Source organism: Antechinus flavipes, chromosome 1 (genome assembly GCF_016432865.1).
Source record: "Antechinus flavipes isolate AdamAnt ecotype Samford, QLD, Australia chromosome 1, AdamAnt_v2, whole genome shotgun sequence".
Lineage (NCBI taxonomy): Eukaryota > Metazoa > Chordata > Mammalia > Dasyuromorphia > Dasyuridae > Antechinus > Antechinus flavipes.
In genome coordinates this window covers 121,764,845-121,783,050 of record NC_067398.1, presented here as the reverse complement: position 1 = coordinate 121,783,050, position 18,206 = coordinate 121,764,845, and the positions used below count along the sequence as shown (strand labels likewise).

General features: G+C 33.5%; 1 protein-coding gene across 2 annotated transcripts in view; it reads right to left on the bottom strand.

The window, feature by feature from the left end:
• Positions 1-18,206, bottom strand: part of WDR70 (WD repeat domain 70) — a 382,013-nt gene that overhangs the window by 70,494 nt on the left and 293,313 nt on the right. For both annotated transcript variants that reach the window (XM_051990074.1, XM_051990064.1), the window contains exon 17: positions 11,347-11,509. In XM_051990074.1, the coding sequence (XP_051846034.1) occupies positions 11,347-11,509 (163 nt within the window). The remainder of the gene's footprint in view (positions 1-11,346; positions 11,510-18,206) is intronic.

Sequence of the window (18,206 nt, the reverse complement as noted above, 5' to 3'; positions counted from 1 at the left end):
GTTCTGACTTTTGATCCAGTCTGCTATCCGCCTTCTCTTTATGGGAGAGTTTATCCCATTCACATTTATAGTTAAAATTACTAATTCTGTATTTCCTGCCATCCTAATATCACCAGATTATACTTTTCTTTTTCTTGCCCTCCTTCCCTTCTTCACTAGTATTAAACTTATTGGTCCCACTTACGTCACGCAGCTCTCCCTCTTTAGTATCCCTCCCTCCTCCCTTTGAATCCCTTCCCCTTTCTTGTACCCTTCCCTTATTACTCTTTTTCCTTCTCCCTTTTCCTCTCCCACTTTTTAATGAAGTGAGAGAAGAATCTCTGTAAAAGAAATATGTCAATTATTAACTCTTTGAGCCAACTCTGATGAGAGTAGGATCCACACAATGTTCCTCCCCCTCTCTAAGTGCCCTCATATATAATAAGTTTCCTTTGCCTCATCATCGCATGTAGTTTCCCTTTTTATCTCCCCTTTTCCCCATTTCTACTTCCCTTTTTTATGTTATATTGATAAAATCAAATTATATACATGGTTTTTATGTATATCCACAACAGAAATACAGTTCTCAAGAGTTCCTTTTACCTTTTTCTACTTCTCTTGAGTCCTGTTGTTGGAGATCAAATTTTTTATTTAGGTCTGATTTTTTCCTTAGAAACAAATGGAATTCCTCTATTTCATTAATCTTCTTCACGGAAAAAAATACTCAGCTTAGCTGGGTAGTTTATTCTTGGCTGCATTCCAAGCTCTTTTGCCTTTCGGAATATCTGATTCCAAGCCCTTCGATCCTTTAATGTTGAGGCAGCCAGATCTTGCAAGACCCTTATTGTGGCACTTCGGTATTTGAACTGTTTTTTCCTGGCTGCTTGTAAAATTTTTTCTTTAGTCTGAAAATTCTGAAGTTTGGCCACAATATTCCTCGGAGTCTTTATTTTAGGGTCTTTTTCAGAAGGTGTTCGATGAATTCTTTCAACGCCTATTTTCCCTTCCGGTTCTATTACTTCTGGGCAGTTCTCCTTGATGATTTCCTGTAAAATAGTATCTAGGCTCTTTTTTCATTATAATTTTGGGTAATCCAATGATCCTTCAGTTATCTCTCCTAGATCTATTTTCCAGGTCTGTTGTTTTTCCAAGTAAATATTTGACATTTTTTCCCAATCTTTCATTTTTTGGTTTTGCTTGACTGATTCTTGATGTCTCAATGAATCAGTCATTTCTATTTGTTCAGTTCTGATTTTTAGTGAGTTATATGTAAAATATCCTGAAGACCAGAGGAGGGAAGAGAGGGTATGGGTTATTATTTGAAGAAAACCTGTGGTGAATTCTTTAGTCTAACTAACAAACTTTTGTTAAATTTGGATTTTCTTAAAATGAATAGGCTACCAATGAAATAATGCCTATGCTTGGAGTATTTTTTTTTTTAAGACACATAGTAAAGGAATACCCTATGCATTACCAGCATAGCTAAAGCAATTATCTTCTTTCTCCATTGTGTATGTTTTACATACACATACACAATATGTATTTAAATCTTGCCCTTACCTATCCAATGTGGCTTTACATGAAGTGCTCTGAAGTAATAATAATATTTTCATACATACATATTTACAGATCCTGTGTCAGAAATGATATGCATATTGAAAATTAAATTTACTGAACAAGCAATAATGGCAGTGTATTTGGCAAGAAGACACACCATCTACTGACAGAGCTGTCAAGCTTGGCAGGCTGTTGGCAATCTTCCAAACTCCCACACACATCTATCCCTGTCTGGTGTGTAAGCTAATAGCATTCTGGACCTACATCCTGCCCACTCCTCAGCCAGCTCCTTTTTTTTCTCCCTCTAGCAACATCTTTTAACAAGAAACTGTAACTAAATCTGCCCATGTGTGGTTGAATGAGAGCCTTCTGTGATCCTGCTGTGTTTTAAAACTTTCATGGCTATTACATTGTCAATGTGAGGAATGAAATCTAATATTCAATCAATGAAATTAAAGGGCCTAAACATGCTGGCTGAGTTATTAGCATTAGGGAATTTAACAGTGTTAAAGCAAGTACCACATTTAGGCATGCATAGTCATATAAAACATAATTATGTTGTTGTTTTTTTAAATGAAAAAGCAGTCCCTATTAAAGCTACATTTCATCACCATTAGCAGAGTCAATTGCAGTGAAGAAAAACAACCAAGCACACATTCTCAATTACAGTGACCTTTAAAAAAGATCCTTTTAAATACTAGCTTCCCTTCAAACACTTTGCCACTTGGCAGTAAACTGTATACCCTAGCAGGTGAATAGAAGAGAAAGAGCCGAGTAAGGCTGGCTAACTGGTGACTGTGTTGTGTACATTGCTTTGAGTTTAGGAAGAGGAGCTCAATAAATTTTAGGAGATAGATTCAGGGACTCTGAAGCAAAATGAAAAAGCATATAGCGATATATGCTTAGCACCATGAACAGACACATGACCTGCCAACATCTTAAACTCTCCATGAACCAAAGAGAACTCATCATCTTCTTCTAAAACCCATCCATTCTCTTAGTTTCCAATTTTTCTCAATGGCATTACCCATTGCAGTCCCCTAAACTCAAAATCTTATGGTTAAATAAATTCAATTAAATATAACAAATATTTATCAAGCCTTTATTTCATGACACTGAGACACAGAAACAAAAACAAAATAATCACTGCCACCCAAAGAACTTAGACTCTATCACAGAGAATTAGTATGTTAATAGACAAATAAGAACAAAACATATAGACAAAATAAATACAAAGTAATATCATAATAACATAAATGAGAGCATTAGAAATTGGAGGAATCAGAAAAGATCTCTTTCAAGAAGTAGCAATCAAATTAACCCTTGAAAAGTTACAGGGATTCCAAAAGTCCAAGGTGTAAGAAAGGAGATCATTTCAAGATGACTGTCAAGAGACAAAAGCACAGAGTGGGAGATGGAAGAATATGGAAAAAAACAAATTTTGTGGGCCAGTTTTGCTAGAATGTACCGCATATTAAGAGTAAGCAACATGAAATAAGTTTAGATAAACAGGTTGGAGACAGATTATCTTATTAAGATATTAAGATATCTTTAAATATCAAAAAGTGAAGTTTGTTTTCTTTATCCTAGAGGCTAGGAAAGGCTGACCTCTTTACAGAGACAAAAACAGAGAAGGAAAAAAATGAGAGAGAATAAAGAACGGAATGGAGTGTGGAAGAAAAGAAAGAAGGGATTCACAACAAAAAGCCTCTATATTTTTTTCAGTGAAGTAGAAAGTGAAGTCCTTTGCTGAGGGTAAGGTGAGAGAAGATAGGAGGGAGAGAAGGAGAAGAAAACGAAAAGGGGGAAGTATAGAAGTTTGAGGAGGGAACATTTGTAATGAAGACAACAAAGGAATCGTCATGTGGTTATAAAGGTTTAGTTAAGATTAAATTTGTAGTGAACCAAGGATTTATCTTGTGACCTTTTACCTCTTCTCTATCTTGGATAATCTTATCAGATCTAACTAGTTCGACTATTCCAGTCTTTCTCCTAAAATTCAGTTCTGAATCACTGATTGCCTAATGGATATCTGCAATTAGATATTCTAGAGGCACTCTCAACTCAATAAAACTACAACTATATCCAAATAAAACTCAAACTACATCCAAAGACAGAGATCATTTTCTCTGTCCCATTCCTTACCCCTCCGAACATTCCCTTTTCCTAACTTTCTTATTTCTGTTGAAGTTACTATTTTTCCAATCACACAAGTACCCAACGTCAGGGACATCCTAGACTCTTCTCTCTTTCTCACTCCTCATAAGCACTCAGTCTCCTAAATTTCATATCCACATATATCTCAGTTCAGTCCTTTTCTATTCACAAGGCCACTTAGATAAGGTCCTCATCACTCCTCATCTGCACTTTATTGAAAAGGCTTCCTACATAATCTCTTTTCTTCTCTAAACTCCACACAGCTGCTTTGTAAATGCCTGTAAGTTTTTAACAAGCATTTGTTGAATTGGATAAAATTGTATCCAGTTGGCATAGTTGCAGAGCTTTCTTCATGAGCATTCAACAGCATCCAAGCAGAAGGTGGGTGGTGTAAATAATTCATGGTTGAGATTTGGCAAGGTGTGACTGGTGAGAAGACAAAAGATTAAGTGATTCAGGAATAAATATTTAATGGTGTATAGCTGAAGTGGTCAACAAGGGTGAAACTATTAAGAAAGGGAAGTATAATCAGAGCAGGGCCAAATAGGCCAAAAGAACCAGAAGACATTAAAAGATTAAAAGTAAGCAGATTATGACCTGTTATAAATGAGGAGTTGAATGTCAGAAGTGGTATAAAGAAGGCCCTGGAGAAATCTCATCATAAGGCAAGAGTGAAGGATAACTGGTGGAAAGCCTATGTACTCTCAGCAAAGGAGGACTAGAGAAGGTATCCTCCAGTATGCTGATGATAACCATTATGGACTGACATGGATAAATACGATAGGATGAGAAAGAATAGATAGGTTGTATGTTTCACTGCTAGAAAGTATGTCAACAAGAATGAGATCACAGATTTCTTGAAGCAATTTGATCTATAAAAGCTATTATTACTACTACAATATATAAAACACAATATAATATGTTGGATTAAGGTTTCTACCTTGTCACTAAGTGGCTGTGTGACTAAAGACAAGTCATTTCAATGTCTGAATCTTAGTTTTCTCAACAGAGAATCATAATATTTGCTCTATCTACCTCACTCATAGTTGTAAGGATAAAATGAGATAATTTGAAGGAAAGTTAAAAGCATTAGACAAGTTGAAACCATTATTAAATAGTCTGCATTATAAAACATTCAATTTATCATTTGATAAATATTACATATCTATTATGGGAAAAATCTTTTCTTGAACTAACAAAATGTTTTTTAATTTTACTCAAAATGTTAAATTGTGTTTTGTTGTTGTTCAGTTGTTTCAGTTGTGTTCACCTCTTTATGACCCCATTTGGGGTTTTCTTAGCAAAGATACTGGAGTGGTTTGTCATTTCTTTCTCTCTTTCCCCCCCCCCCCACTTTATTTTAAGAAATTTTCTTTCTTTTTTTTTTTTTTTAAATAATCATAACTTTTTATTGACAGAACCCATGCCTGGGTAATTTTTTACATCATTATCCCTTGGACTCATTTCTGTTCTGACTTTTCCCCTCCCTCCCTCCATTCCCTCCCCCAGATGGCAAGCAGTCCTATACATGTTAAATATGTCACAGTATATCCTAGATACAATATATGTGTGCAGAACCAAACAGTTCTCTTGTTGCACAGGAAGAATTGGATTCAGAAGGTAAAAATAACCCGGGAAGAAAAACAAAAATGCAAATAGTTTGCATTCATTTCCCAGCATTCTTTCTTTGGGTGTAGTTGCTTTTGTCCATCATTGATCAATTGGAACTGAATTAGATCTTCTCTTTGTTGAAGAAATCCACTTCCATGAGAATACATCCTCATACAGTATCACTGTTGAAGTATATAATGATCTCCTGGTTCTGCTCATTTCACTTAGCATCAGTTCATGTAAGTCTCTCCAAGCTTCTCTGTATTCATCCTGTTGGTCATTCCTTACAGAACAATAATATTCCATAATATTCATATACCACAATTTACCCAACCATTCTCCAATTGATGGGCATCCATTCATTTTCCAGTTTCTAGCCATTACAAACAGGACTGCCACAAACATTTTGGCACATACAGGTCCCTTTCCCTTCTTTAGTATCTCTTTGGAGTATAAACCCAGTAGTAGCACTGCTGGATCAAAGGATATGCACAGTTTGAAAACTTTTGGGGCATAATTCCAGATTGCTCTCCAGAATGGTTGGATTTGTTCACCACACCAACAATGCATTAGTGTTCCAGTTTTCCCACATCCCATCCAACATTCATCATTATTTTTTCCTGTCATCTTAGCCAATCTGACAGGTGTGTAGTGGTATCTCAGAGTTGTCTTAATTTGCATTTCTCTGATCAATAGTGATTTTTTTTTAATTTTATAATAACTTTTTATTGACAGAACCCATGCCAGGGTAATTTTTTACAACATTATCCCTTGTACTCGCTTCTGTTCCAACTTTTCCCCTCCCTCCCTCCATTCCTTCCCCCAGATGGCAAGCAGTCCTATATATGTTAAATATGTAGCAGTATATCCTATGATCAATAGTGATTTGGAACACTTTCATATGAGTGGAAATAATTTCAATTTCATCATCTGAAAATTGTTCATATCCTTTGACCATTTATCAATTGGAGAATGGCTTGATTTTTTATAAATTAGAGTCAATTCTCTATATATATTTGGGAAATGAAGCCTTTATCAGAACCTTTAACTATGAAAATGTTTTCCCAGTTTGTTGCTTCCTTTCTAATCTTGTTTACAATAGTTTTGTTTGTACAGAGGCTTTTTATTTTGAAAGAATCAAAATTTTCTATTCAATAATGATTTCTAGTTCATCTTTAGTCACAAATTTCTTCTTCCTCCACAAGTCTGAGAAATAAACTATCCTATGTTCCTCTAATTTATTTATAATCTCATTCTTTATGCCTAAATCATGGATCCATTTTGATCTTATCTTGGTATACCATGTTAAGTGCGGGTCCATGCCTAATTTCTGTCATACTAATTTCCAGTTTTCCCAGCAGTTTTTGTCAAATAATGAATTCTTATCCCAAAAGTTAGGATCTTTGGGTTTGTCAAACATTAGATTGCTATTGTCGACTATTTTGTCTTGTGAACCTAACGTATTCCACTGATCAACTAATCTGTTTCTTAGCCAATACCAAATGCTTTTGGTGACTGCTGCTTTATAATATAGTTTTAAATGAGGTACAGCTAGGCCACTTTCATTTGATTTTTTTTTTTATTAATTCCCTTGAGATTCTCGACCTTTTGTTCTTCCATATGAATGTTGTTGTTATTTTGTCTAGATCATTAAAATATTTTCTTGGGAGTCTGATTGATATAGCACTAAATAAATAGATTAGTTTAGGGAGTATTGTCATCTTTATTATATTCGCTCAGCCTATCCAAGAGCACTTAATATTTTTCCAATTATTTAAATCTGACTTTATTTGTGTGGAAAGTTTTTTGTAATTTTGCTCACATAATTCCTGACTTTCCTTTGGTAGATAGATTCCCAAATATTTTATGCTATCGAAAATATTCCCAAATATTTTATGCTAATTTTAATTATTTTGAATGGAATTTCTCTTTATATCTCTTGCTGTTGGATTTTGTTGGTGAGGTATAAAAATGCTGAGGATTTATGGGGATTTATTTTGGATCCTGTAACTTTGCTAAAGTTATGAATTATTTCTAATAGCTTTTTAGTAGAATCTCTGGGGTTCTCTAAGTATACCATCATATCATCTACAAAGAGTGATAGTTTGGTTTCCTCATTACCTACTCTAATTCCTTTAATCTCTTTCTCGATTCTTATTGCTGAGGCTAGCGTTTCTAATATAATATTGAATAACAATGGTGATAGTGGGCAACCTTGCTTCATTCCAGATTTCACTGGGAAAGGTTCCAGTTTTTCCCCATTGTATATGATGCTTACTGATGGTTTTAAGTATATGCTCCTGACTACTTTAAGGAAAAGTCCATTTATTCCTATCCTCTCAAGTGTTTTTATTAGGAATGGATATTGGATTTTATCAACTGCTTTTTCTGCATCTATTGAGATGATCATATGGTTTTTGTTAATTTGGTTATTGATGTAGTCAGTTATGCTAATAGTTTTCCTAATATTGAACCAGCCCTGTCATTTCTTTTTCTACGAGAGATGGGGACATTGAAGCAAACACGGCTAAGTGACATACCCAGGATCATACAAGTTAGTAAATGCCTGAGGCCAGATTTGAACTAAAAAAAAAATGAGTCTATATATGTGCACATTATCTTCATTTCTGGAATAAAATATCTTCTCACTTGCCTCTTGGTGGGGAAGAGATGGTTGGAAGTAACTACTATTCCCAAGGAAGGGATTATATTTTTGCTTTTCTTTGTAGCCCCAGTGCTTAACAGTATTTAACACAATTTAATAAAGCCTTGATAATGATGATGATGGTATAATATAGCACAAATTATTTTCCTGAGCTTCAGGACTACTCAGAATGCCAAAAAACATTTATCAAGGACCTATTATATGGCAGTCACTGTACTACTGCTGGGAATACAAAAAAAAGTAAAAGACAATCCCTGTTCTCAGGACTTCAGATGCAAACAACTATGTACAAATAAGTTATATGCAGCATAAATTGGAAATAATCGATAGGAAAAGCACTAGAATTAAGGAGGCTTGGAAAAGGCTTTGTAAAAGGTTCTACTTGAAGGAAGCTAAGAAAACCAAGAGGCAGAGATGATGATGAAGAGCATTCCAGGCAGGGGAACAGCCAACAAAAATGCTCTCACTTAGGAAATGCAGTATTGTGTTTGAGGAATCGCCAGGAAGCCAGTATCACTGGATCAAGGAAAGGGTGTAAAGTTGAAGAATACTAAAAAAGTGGGTATAGTTGTGTGGTCATGAAGGGCTCTGAATATCAAACAGGCTCTGAAAACCTGGTCTCTGATTCTGGAAGTGATCAGGAGCCACTGGAGTTTACTGAGTAGAGGAGATGACATATCTTGGCAACATATTAGAGGTGGGGGGTGAGAGTGAAGAGTTGAGGATGATACTAAGCTTGTCCAGGACTCTAATGGAGTAGAGTAGCATAGAACTCTATGCTACTGGAAATGTTCAATACCAATATCCTTCCAATTATTAAGGCTTAAAACCACCTTCAGTTTTTTCTTTTTTATTACTCATTATTTACTACCCACATCCCACTCTTGACCTCTCTCTATGTCTCTTTTTCTCTTGACTCCCTTGTCTTTTTTTCGCTCTCCTTCTCTCCTTCTTTCCACTCATGAAATTCCTATCTTGATTCGGACCTGTATCACCTCTTACCTAGAATGTTGTAATAGTTTCCTAACCAGTCTCTCTACTAATCCCCTCTAAAAATTATTGTTTATATAACTACCAAAGTAATATTTTTAATGCATAGCATTGAAAATGCTATTTTTCTGCTTGGACTTTCAATGATTCTCTACATCCTGTAGGACATGATACAAATCCCTCAGCCAGATATTGAAAGCTCCCCCACAATCTGGCTCCAATTTTTAAAACCTTATTTCACACTATTCTCCTTTATGCAGTCTCATAGCATCAAACGTCTTCCACCATTCTTCTCTTTCATCTGTGTTTCAAATGAAGAGATAGCCCTCCTTACCAAGGTGAAACTCTCTAAATATACACTACTGGTCCCATTCCATTCCATCCCATCTCTAGCAGATGGCTCCCTCTGACATCCCCACTTTCTCTTAACTTTTTTCTCTCTTTGTCTACTAGCTGCTTCCTTATTGTTTCTAAATATCCATTATCTCCCAACATCAAGAAACCCTTACTTGATCCACCTATCCTCTTTATCTTCCCATGTATCTCTCCCTTTTTTTGTTTTTGAATGCTTTGAGAAGGCTGTCTATAGTAGTCTACTTCCTTCCCTTTCACTCTTCTTAAGAACTGAACAGTTTTACTTAAGAAATCTTGATTCAACTGAAACAGATATCTCAAAAATTAACAATCTCGTAATACCCCAAACTAATAGTTTTGTTTCAATCCTCATCTTTCTTGTCTTCTCTGTAACCTTTGATTCTGCCAATCATGATCTTTTCTTAATACTCTCATCTCTCTAGGTTTTGAGGTCACCATTTCCCCCTATTTCTTCTACTTGTCTGACTGCTCTTCTTTAGTCTACTTTACTAGATCTGCAGCCAGGTCACATTGCTAACTGTGGATATCCCACGGGTTCTATCTTCTTTTCCTTCCATATTATTCCAAATGACAATTTCAGAAGTTCCTATGGATCCAAAGATCATCTTTTTGCTGATGATTCTTAAATCCATTCATCCAGCCTTAACCTCTCTGTTGATCTTCTTATGTTGAGGCTCACATCTCTATCTATTGAACATCTCAAATTAGATGTTTCATAGCTATCTTAAACTCATCATATCTAGAACTGAACTCATTATCTTTTCCCAAAAGAATCTTTCTTCTTCCTAACTTCCCTTATTAGTGTTGAGGGTACCATTATCCACTTAATCACCCAGGCTTAAAAGCTAGGTGTCATCCTTAAGTCCTCCACCCTGGTCTGTCCATTTTTACTATTGTAACAACTCTTGAAAATGGCCTCTTCTCTTCACAACACTGCTACCACCATAACACCATCATCATCACCTTACCACCTATTCCAAGAGCCTGCTGGTTGGTCTGCCTGCTTAAAGCCTCTCTGTATTTTGATTCTCCACTCAACAGTTAAAGTGTTCCTTCTAAAATGTAGGTCTGATGGCTCTCTTCAACAATGAGATGATTCAAACCAATTCCAATTGTTCAGTGATGAAGAGAGCCATATACATCCAGAGAGAGGACTGTGGGAACTGAGTGTAGACCACAATACAGCATTTTCACTCTTTCTGCTGATGTTTGCTTACATTTTGTTTTCTTTCTCAGGTTTTTTCCTTCTTGATCTGATTTTTCTTGTACAGCAAGATAACTGTATAAATATGTATACATATATTGGATTTAACATATATTTTAACATATTTAACATGTATTGAATTAAAAAATTAACCATGCATATGTTTTGTAAATAAAAAGCTTTCATAAATTTAAAAAAAAACAAGCCATTCAATAAAATAGTTTAACCATTTGGAACATTGCTTCTTAGGTAAGGACATGGATAAAACATTTTCTAATAAATTTGCTCATGATATATACCCTCATTTTCCATTTGGGGGTCTCCTGTGAAAGAATATTTCTATCCATAATTGCCAAATGAAATAGTCATTTGCTCATATTAAATATTTAAGCACTAAGTGTGGAGTGTTATGAATAAAACACTGATTTAAATGCAAAAATAAAAAAAATAAAATAAAATGTAGGTCTGAACCTCACCTACTCTATAAACTACAGTGCTTCCTTTCACTTTCAGGATCATAAAATCCTGTGTTGGGCATTCAAAACCTTTCATAATCACACACCCCTATCCATCCTTCCAGTCTTCTTACACATTATATTCCCCCTTTCACTCAAACAAAGCAGTTTTAGCATCTCCTGATGCTAATAAATATATGGTCAAGATGTAGATAACGGTTATGGGTACCTTTCCTAAAGCATAATATGATAAAGAAAAGGGGAACATTGATCCCTCCAAAAATCTATTTACATATGGCAAACTCATTCTAACTTGTTTTTAAAAACAAAAACAACAGCAAATCAGTCCTTACTTGGAATATGCTGGAGCAACCCAGTATGGGTTATCCTCAGCTTCCTTTGCATGCCGTAAAATGGCTTCCCGGGGGTTGCTATCATCAGTCTTATCCAGAGCAATGTTTTTCACTATGTATGATGACAAGGTACCTCCATGGGTTCCAACTCTGCCACCACGACCTGTTTCAGAGCAAAGAATAAAATTTAGAAATCAAAGACATGGGCAATCCCAGTACATTCTGTACTTTTAGGAGTTTATTTATCCACACCATTTGACAAAATTGAGAAGTGTTTAGAATGGTTTCCACAACTGGCCTGTTGACTGAATTGAGAAAGGGTGAGTTGGCTATGGTGACCTGATTTTCATATTTCTCAATGGAATGAACTTTCTATCACATGAAATATCTTCAAATATTAGATATTTCAACATTATATGTATTAATGCCAAATCACACTGGCTTTGTTTTCTACATTAAGACATTATATGCTGGCTTAGTGTGTCCCTTTTGACTTTAATTTATGGTGATCATGAAAACAAAAGGCAAAAATCATTAAGTTTCTGATAATATATACAAACATAAAGACGATTTCCCACAATTCTCCTTAATTATCCCTATTCTCAAGTTTAAAACAATCATAACATTTCCATCTGAACTTAGGCTAATTTCAAGCTGATATATCCAAGGTTAGAATATTTTCATTTCTCACTTGTCAAATGTATTCTATGAGGTCAATGTTATTAAGGGAAACATTAGTTTCTAAGTATATATCCTACCTTGTTCCAAATAGCTGATGAAATTAAAATTTAATTTAATTCAAATTCAAATTAAACTTTAAAAAAAAACAGCCCAAAGCAAAACTAATCACTATATTTCTGAGCATATAAAAGTGCAAGGTACTTAGGTAAAAATCACATCAACTAAGAGAGCTTGAAGGGATCTTAGGAATTTTCTAAAACAATTTATATTTAAGAATCTTTTCTACAATACATGTCACAACTGGCCATTTTGTTTGAAAACTTCTAGGAGGGGGGAAGGAAAGTAGCATGGAATACTTCCTAAGTAAGACTATTTTACATTAAGACTGCTCTAACAAACATGCAAATTTTCTTTATACTCAACCTAAATTTGCCTCTCTGAAATTTCTACTATTGTACCTACTTCTGACCTCTGAAGTCAAGAAAAACAAGTTTAATTCAGTTTTCATATGACCAAGATTCAAATACTTGAACACATTTTGTATACCTCTCTTAAGTCTTCTCTTTTTGAAGCTAAATATCCTTAGTTTCTTCAAGCAATCTTCTAATGGCATGGTTTTGAGGCTTCTCATCACCCTAGTTATTCACCTCTGGACATTATTTTTTAAATGTATTTATTTGTTGAAAATTTAATGCAAAATCAATGAGAAAAAAACAAAATAGAAAAAAGAAAACAAAAAATCTCCCAGCAGAACATGAGAGAAGATTCAAAATATGTAACAATAAATTTCCATTTTATGAAAGCTTATATAAAATAGAAGACATTGTATTCATAACTGTCTATCTTTTCTTTGCTTCCTTGTATGTTTTCTTTTGTCTTCTGCTATGCACTTTTTACTTTACTTATTTTACTTTTCTTTTTTTCCCTCTTTTCTTCCCCCTACATTCCCCAAGCAGGCTACAGTTAAGCACAGATATATTTATGTATATACACACACTCACACACACTATATATAAAATGTGGGTGTATGTATATGTATATAAACACACACGCACATATGTACATACATCTACATATATATACACACACATATATAGAGTGATACATGCACCTAAAACAACATAAATGTGGTTGACATATAATATGGATTTTTCTCTTGAATATTTTCAATCTGACTTTGTCTGAGATCAATGATTACTTCCCCTAATTTTTTCCTAATAAACTCTACTCTTGATCATTTTTATCATGTTTATGTATATTTCTTATTTCCTATTCCTGATATATATATATTTTAGGCAAAAGAGGAAGAACAAGGAATGAAATTCAGACACATAAGACATGACTTCTGCCTTCAACTAGTTTATAATCTAATTAAGAAAGTCAAGACATACATAAAAAAGAAGGTAAATAATTTAAGGCAATTATATACGGTGTCATAAGGCAGTATATGATTAGTTGGCCAAATTATCTTTAAAAAGAAAATTATAATCTTTGCAGAACCCTAACATATGAGGAGCTTAATAACTATTTCTTGAATTGAACTGGAAAGTTTTACATCAAAGATGGAATTTGAACTAGGTTTTGAAAAATGGCTAGGTCTTGATAGGCAGATAGAAAAAGAGTCCAGTAATACTCAGCTGAGTGTTAAAAGTGGACAGAATGGTTTTAGCCAAACCATAGAGGTAAGAAAGAGTATCTGTGGGTGGACAGAAATAAATAAATCATTTTCATGCAACCAAAAGATTCAGCAGGAGTTGAAAAGAAATTTAACTTTAAGCAAGTAGGATTAGATTATATATACAGAACTTTGTAATAGCGTATATTTATACAATTTTATAGTTATAAAAGTCTTTTAAAAAATTTTATTGTATTTTCACAATGCACAAAAGAATAATGAACAATTCCTACAAGGGAAGATGATACTTGTAACTCTAAAGAACTTTATCACTATTGGGGCAATTAGGAGTATACATAGAGAGTTGAGTATGAGTTGACTACAGAGATGACAAAAAAAAATTAAAGGATGAGAAAAAGATTTGCACTGGGAGAAGAAGGAAAAGATGGACTGATGTAAATTGCCTCACATAAAAGAGGAACAAAAGAGCTATTACAGTGGAGGCAAATGTGGAGGAGTGGTAGACAATAATTGAGCCTAACTGTAATAAGAACTGGTTCAAAAAGGGAATGTGTGTGTGTGTGTGTGTGTGTGTGTGTGTGTGTATGGAGTGGAATACAGAAATCTACTTTACCCTATAGGGAAGTAAAAAAGGATAGGGAGAAGAGAAGTGGGGGGGGGGGGTGATAGAAGGGAGAGATAGCAGACTGAGGGAGGCTGGTTGTCACAAGTAAAACATTTGTAAGAGGGACAGGGTAAAAGGTGAGGTAGAAGAATAAATACAAGAAAGATAGGATAGAGGGAAATATACATATAGTTATCATAAATGTAAATGCTAATGGTATGAATTCACTCATAATTCACTCATTATGAAAGTGGATATCAGAATAGATTAAAGTTCAGAATCCTATAATACACTGTTTACAAAAAAAGCACAAAGACACACTGGAAATAAAAGTAAGGGGTTAGACCAGACTCTATTATCTTCAACTGAAATAGAATAAAGCAAGGATAGCAATCATGAGCTCAGACAAAATAAAAGCAAAAATAGATCTCTATCAGAGAGATAAGGAAGGAAATTATATTTTACTAAAAGATACCACAGGAAATAAAGTAATAACAATGGCAAACATATATGTACCAAATGATATAGCAGCTATATTTTAAAAGAAGTTACATAAGTAAATAAGGAAATAATAGACAACAAAATTATACTAGTGGGGAGTCACAACTTTTTCCTCTCAAAGCTAGATTAATCTAACCAAGAAATAAGTTAAGGAGGTAAATAGAATTTTTTAAAAATTAGATATGATAGACCTCTTGAGAAAAATGAATGAGAACAGAAAGTAAAATATTTTTTTCTCAGTAATACATAGGACCTACACAAAAGCTGGCCATGTATTAGGAAATAAGCCTCACAACCAGATGCAAAATATGAAACATTAAATACATCCCTTTCAGATCACAATGCAATAAAAATTACATCAATAAGGTATAGTAGAAAGATAAATTAAAATTAATTGGGAATGAAATTATTTAATCCTAAAGGATAAGTGAGCCAAAGAATAAATTTCAGAAACAATTTCATTTAAGAGAATTACAACAATGAGAACATTCCAAAATTTGTGGGATGCCACAAAAATAGCATTTAAAGGAACATTTTTATCTCTAAATGTTAACTCAATAAAATAAAAAGCAGATCAATGAATTGGGCAACTTAAAAAAACAAACTAGAAAAAGAACAAATTAAAAATCCCTAAATTAAACACCAAATTGGAGATCATGAAAAATCAAAAAAGAGATACTAAACGAAAAACTGAAAAGAAAAAAAAAAATTGACAAAAAAAAAAAAAAAACATAGAACCAATAAATAAACCTAGAGGCTAGTTTTATTGGGAAGGGAGAAAGGAAGGAACAATAAAATAGAAAAAGCACTGGTTAATTTGATTTTTAAAAAAAGGAAACAAGAAAACGAAATTACCAGTATCAAAAATGAAAGTGGCGAATTCATCACCACCAATGAGGAAAGAAATTAAACCAATTATTAAGAGTCATTTTGTTCAATCATATGCCAATAAATCTTAGAACCTCAGTGAAATAGATGAATATTTACAAAAACTGTAAACTGTCCACAATAACAGAAGAGGAAATAGATATTTAACCCCATCAAAGAAAAAGAACTTGAACAAGCCATCAATGAACTCCTTTGGAACAAATGTCCAGGGCCAAATGGATTCACAAATAATCCCAATACTATATAAACTATTTGGAAAATAAAAAGAGTTCCTATCTAATTCCTTTTTTGACACAAATATGGTATTGCTACCTAAACCAGGAACAGCAAAAACAGAAAAAGAAAACTATATTCTAATTTTCCTTTTGAATATTGATACAATTTTAAACAAGCAAGATTACAGTAATATATCACAAGTATCACTATTGCCATAGGTGTTCATATCAGTAACAAAACAGATTATTATCTTAACAGATAAAGGTGATATAGAAAAATTGGGACACTAGTACACTGTTGGTGGAATTGTGAATTGATTCAACCATTCTGGAGAAAAATCTGGAATTAGGCCCCAAAACTTATTATAAATTGTATATACTCTCTCATCCCACAATATCACTATTAGGATTGGATCCACTTCCTAAGGTGATCAGGAGAAAAAGAAAAAGAATCCATATTTTCTAAAATAAATATAACAGCTCTCTTTGTAATCATAAAGAACTGGAAACCGAGGGAAGATCCATAACTGTGGAATGGCTAAACAAGTTTTGATATATAACTGTGATGGAATACTACTGTGCTATAAGAAATACCAGTTAGTTTTATTTTTTTGTTTCTTTTTATTTGCTTTTTTTTTTATTAAAGCTTTTCATTTTCAAAACATATGTATGGATAATTTTCAACATTCAACCCTTGCAAAATCTTGTGTTCCAAATTTTTTCCCTTCCTTCTTCCTACTCTCTTCCCTAGACAGCAAGTAATTCAATATATATTAAATATGTGCAATTTTTCTGTACATATTTCCACAATTATCATGCTGCACAAGAAAAATCAGATCAAAAAAGAAGAAAATCATTAAGAAAACAAAATGCAAGCAAACAACAACAAAAAAAGTGAAAATACTATCCACAGTCAGTTCTCACAGTCCTCTCTCTGGGTACAGATGGCTCTCTTCCTCACAAAACCAATGGAACTGAATGCCAGTTGATTTTAGAAAAATATGTTAAGATTTGTATGAAACAATAAAGAATGAAATAAGCAGAACCAAGAGAATGTTGTATACAGTTTGAAGAACAACTCTAAATATTTTAACTGTTCCAAACAACTAAAAGGATCTATGAAGGAAGAGTCTATCTAGCTCCAGAGAAAGAACTGATAAATAGAAGTGTACCACTTTACATATATATAATATATATACATATATATTACACATATTACATATACATATTGTATATATTTACATATATACAGCTACATATATAGCTGTATCAAATGGTGGTCTTCTCTAGAGCAGAGTGGGGAGGAAGGGAGACCAGTCAAGAATTAACTATATAATAATGTAATCGTATAATATAATTTAAATGACACTTCTACCTAAATGCATCTACTTAGTGACATACCAATCAAACTACCAAAAAAAATTTTACAGTTTAAAAAAAATAATAACAACATTCACATGGAAGAAGAAAACGTCAAAAAATATCAAGGGAATCAATGAAAAAAATGAGAAAAGAAAGTCGCTTAGCCATAACAGATCTCAAACTGTATTATAAAGCAGTAATCATTAAAACAATCAGATATTAGATAAGAAACAGAGTGGTGGATCAGTGGAATAGATACACAATAGATTATAGTAAATGACCATAGGAATTTAGTATTTGATAAACCAAAAGATTCAAGATTTTGACCAAAAACAAACAAACAAAAGCTGGAAAAACTGGAAAGCAGTTTGACAGAAATTAGGTATAAATCAAAATCTCGCACCATACACCAAGATAAAGTCAAAATGATACATGATCTCGACTTAAAGCCTGATACCATATACACATTAGGGGAGCATAGAATGGTTTATATTTCAGATCTATGGAAAAGGGAAGAATTTAGGACTAAACAAGAGATAAAGAGCATTACAAAGTGTAAAATACATAATTATGATTATATTAATTTTTAAAGGTTTTACACAAACAAAACTAATAAACCACAATTAGAAGGAAAGCAGAAAACTGGGGAGAAGGGGAGTAATTTTTACAGTATCTCTCAAAAAGTTCTCATTTCTGAATTGCAAAGAGAACTGAGTCAAATTTATGAAAATACAAGTCATTTACCATTTGATAAATGGTCAAAGAATATCAACAAGCAGTTTTCAGATAAAGAAATCAAAACTATCTATAGTCATGTGAAAAAATGCTCTAAATCACTATTGATTAGAGAAATGTAAACTAAAACAACTCTGAGGTACTACCTTACATCTATAAGCTTGGTTAATAAGACAGAAAAGGAAAATGATAAATGTTTAAGGAGATAAAGGAAAAGTGGGATCCTAATGTATTGTTG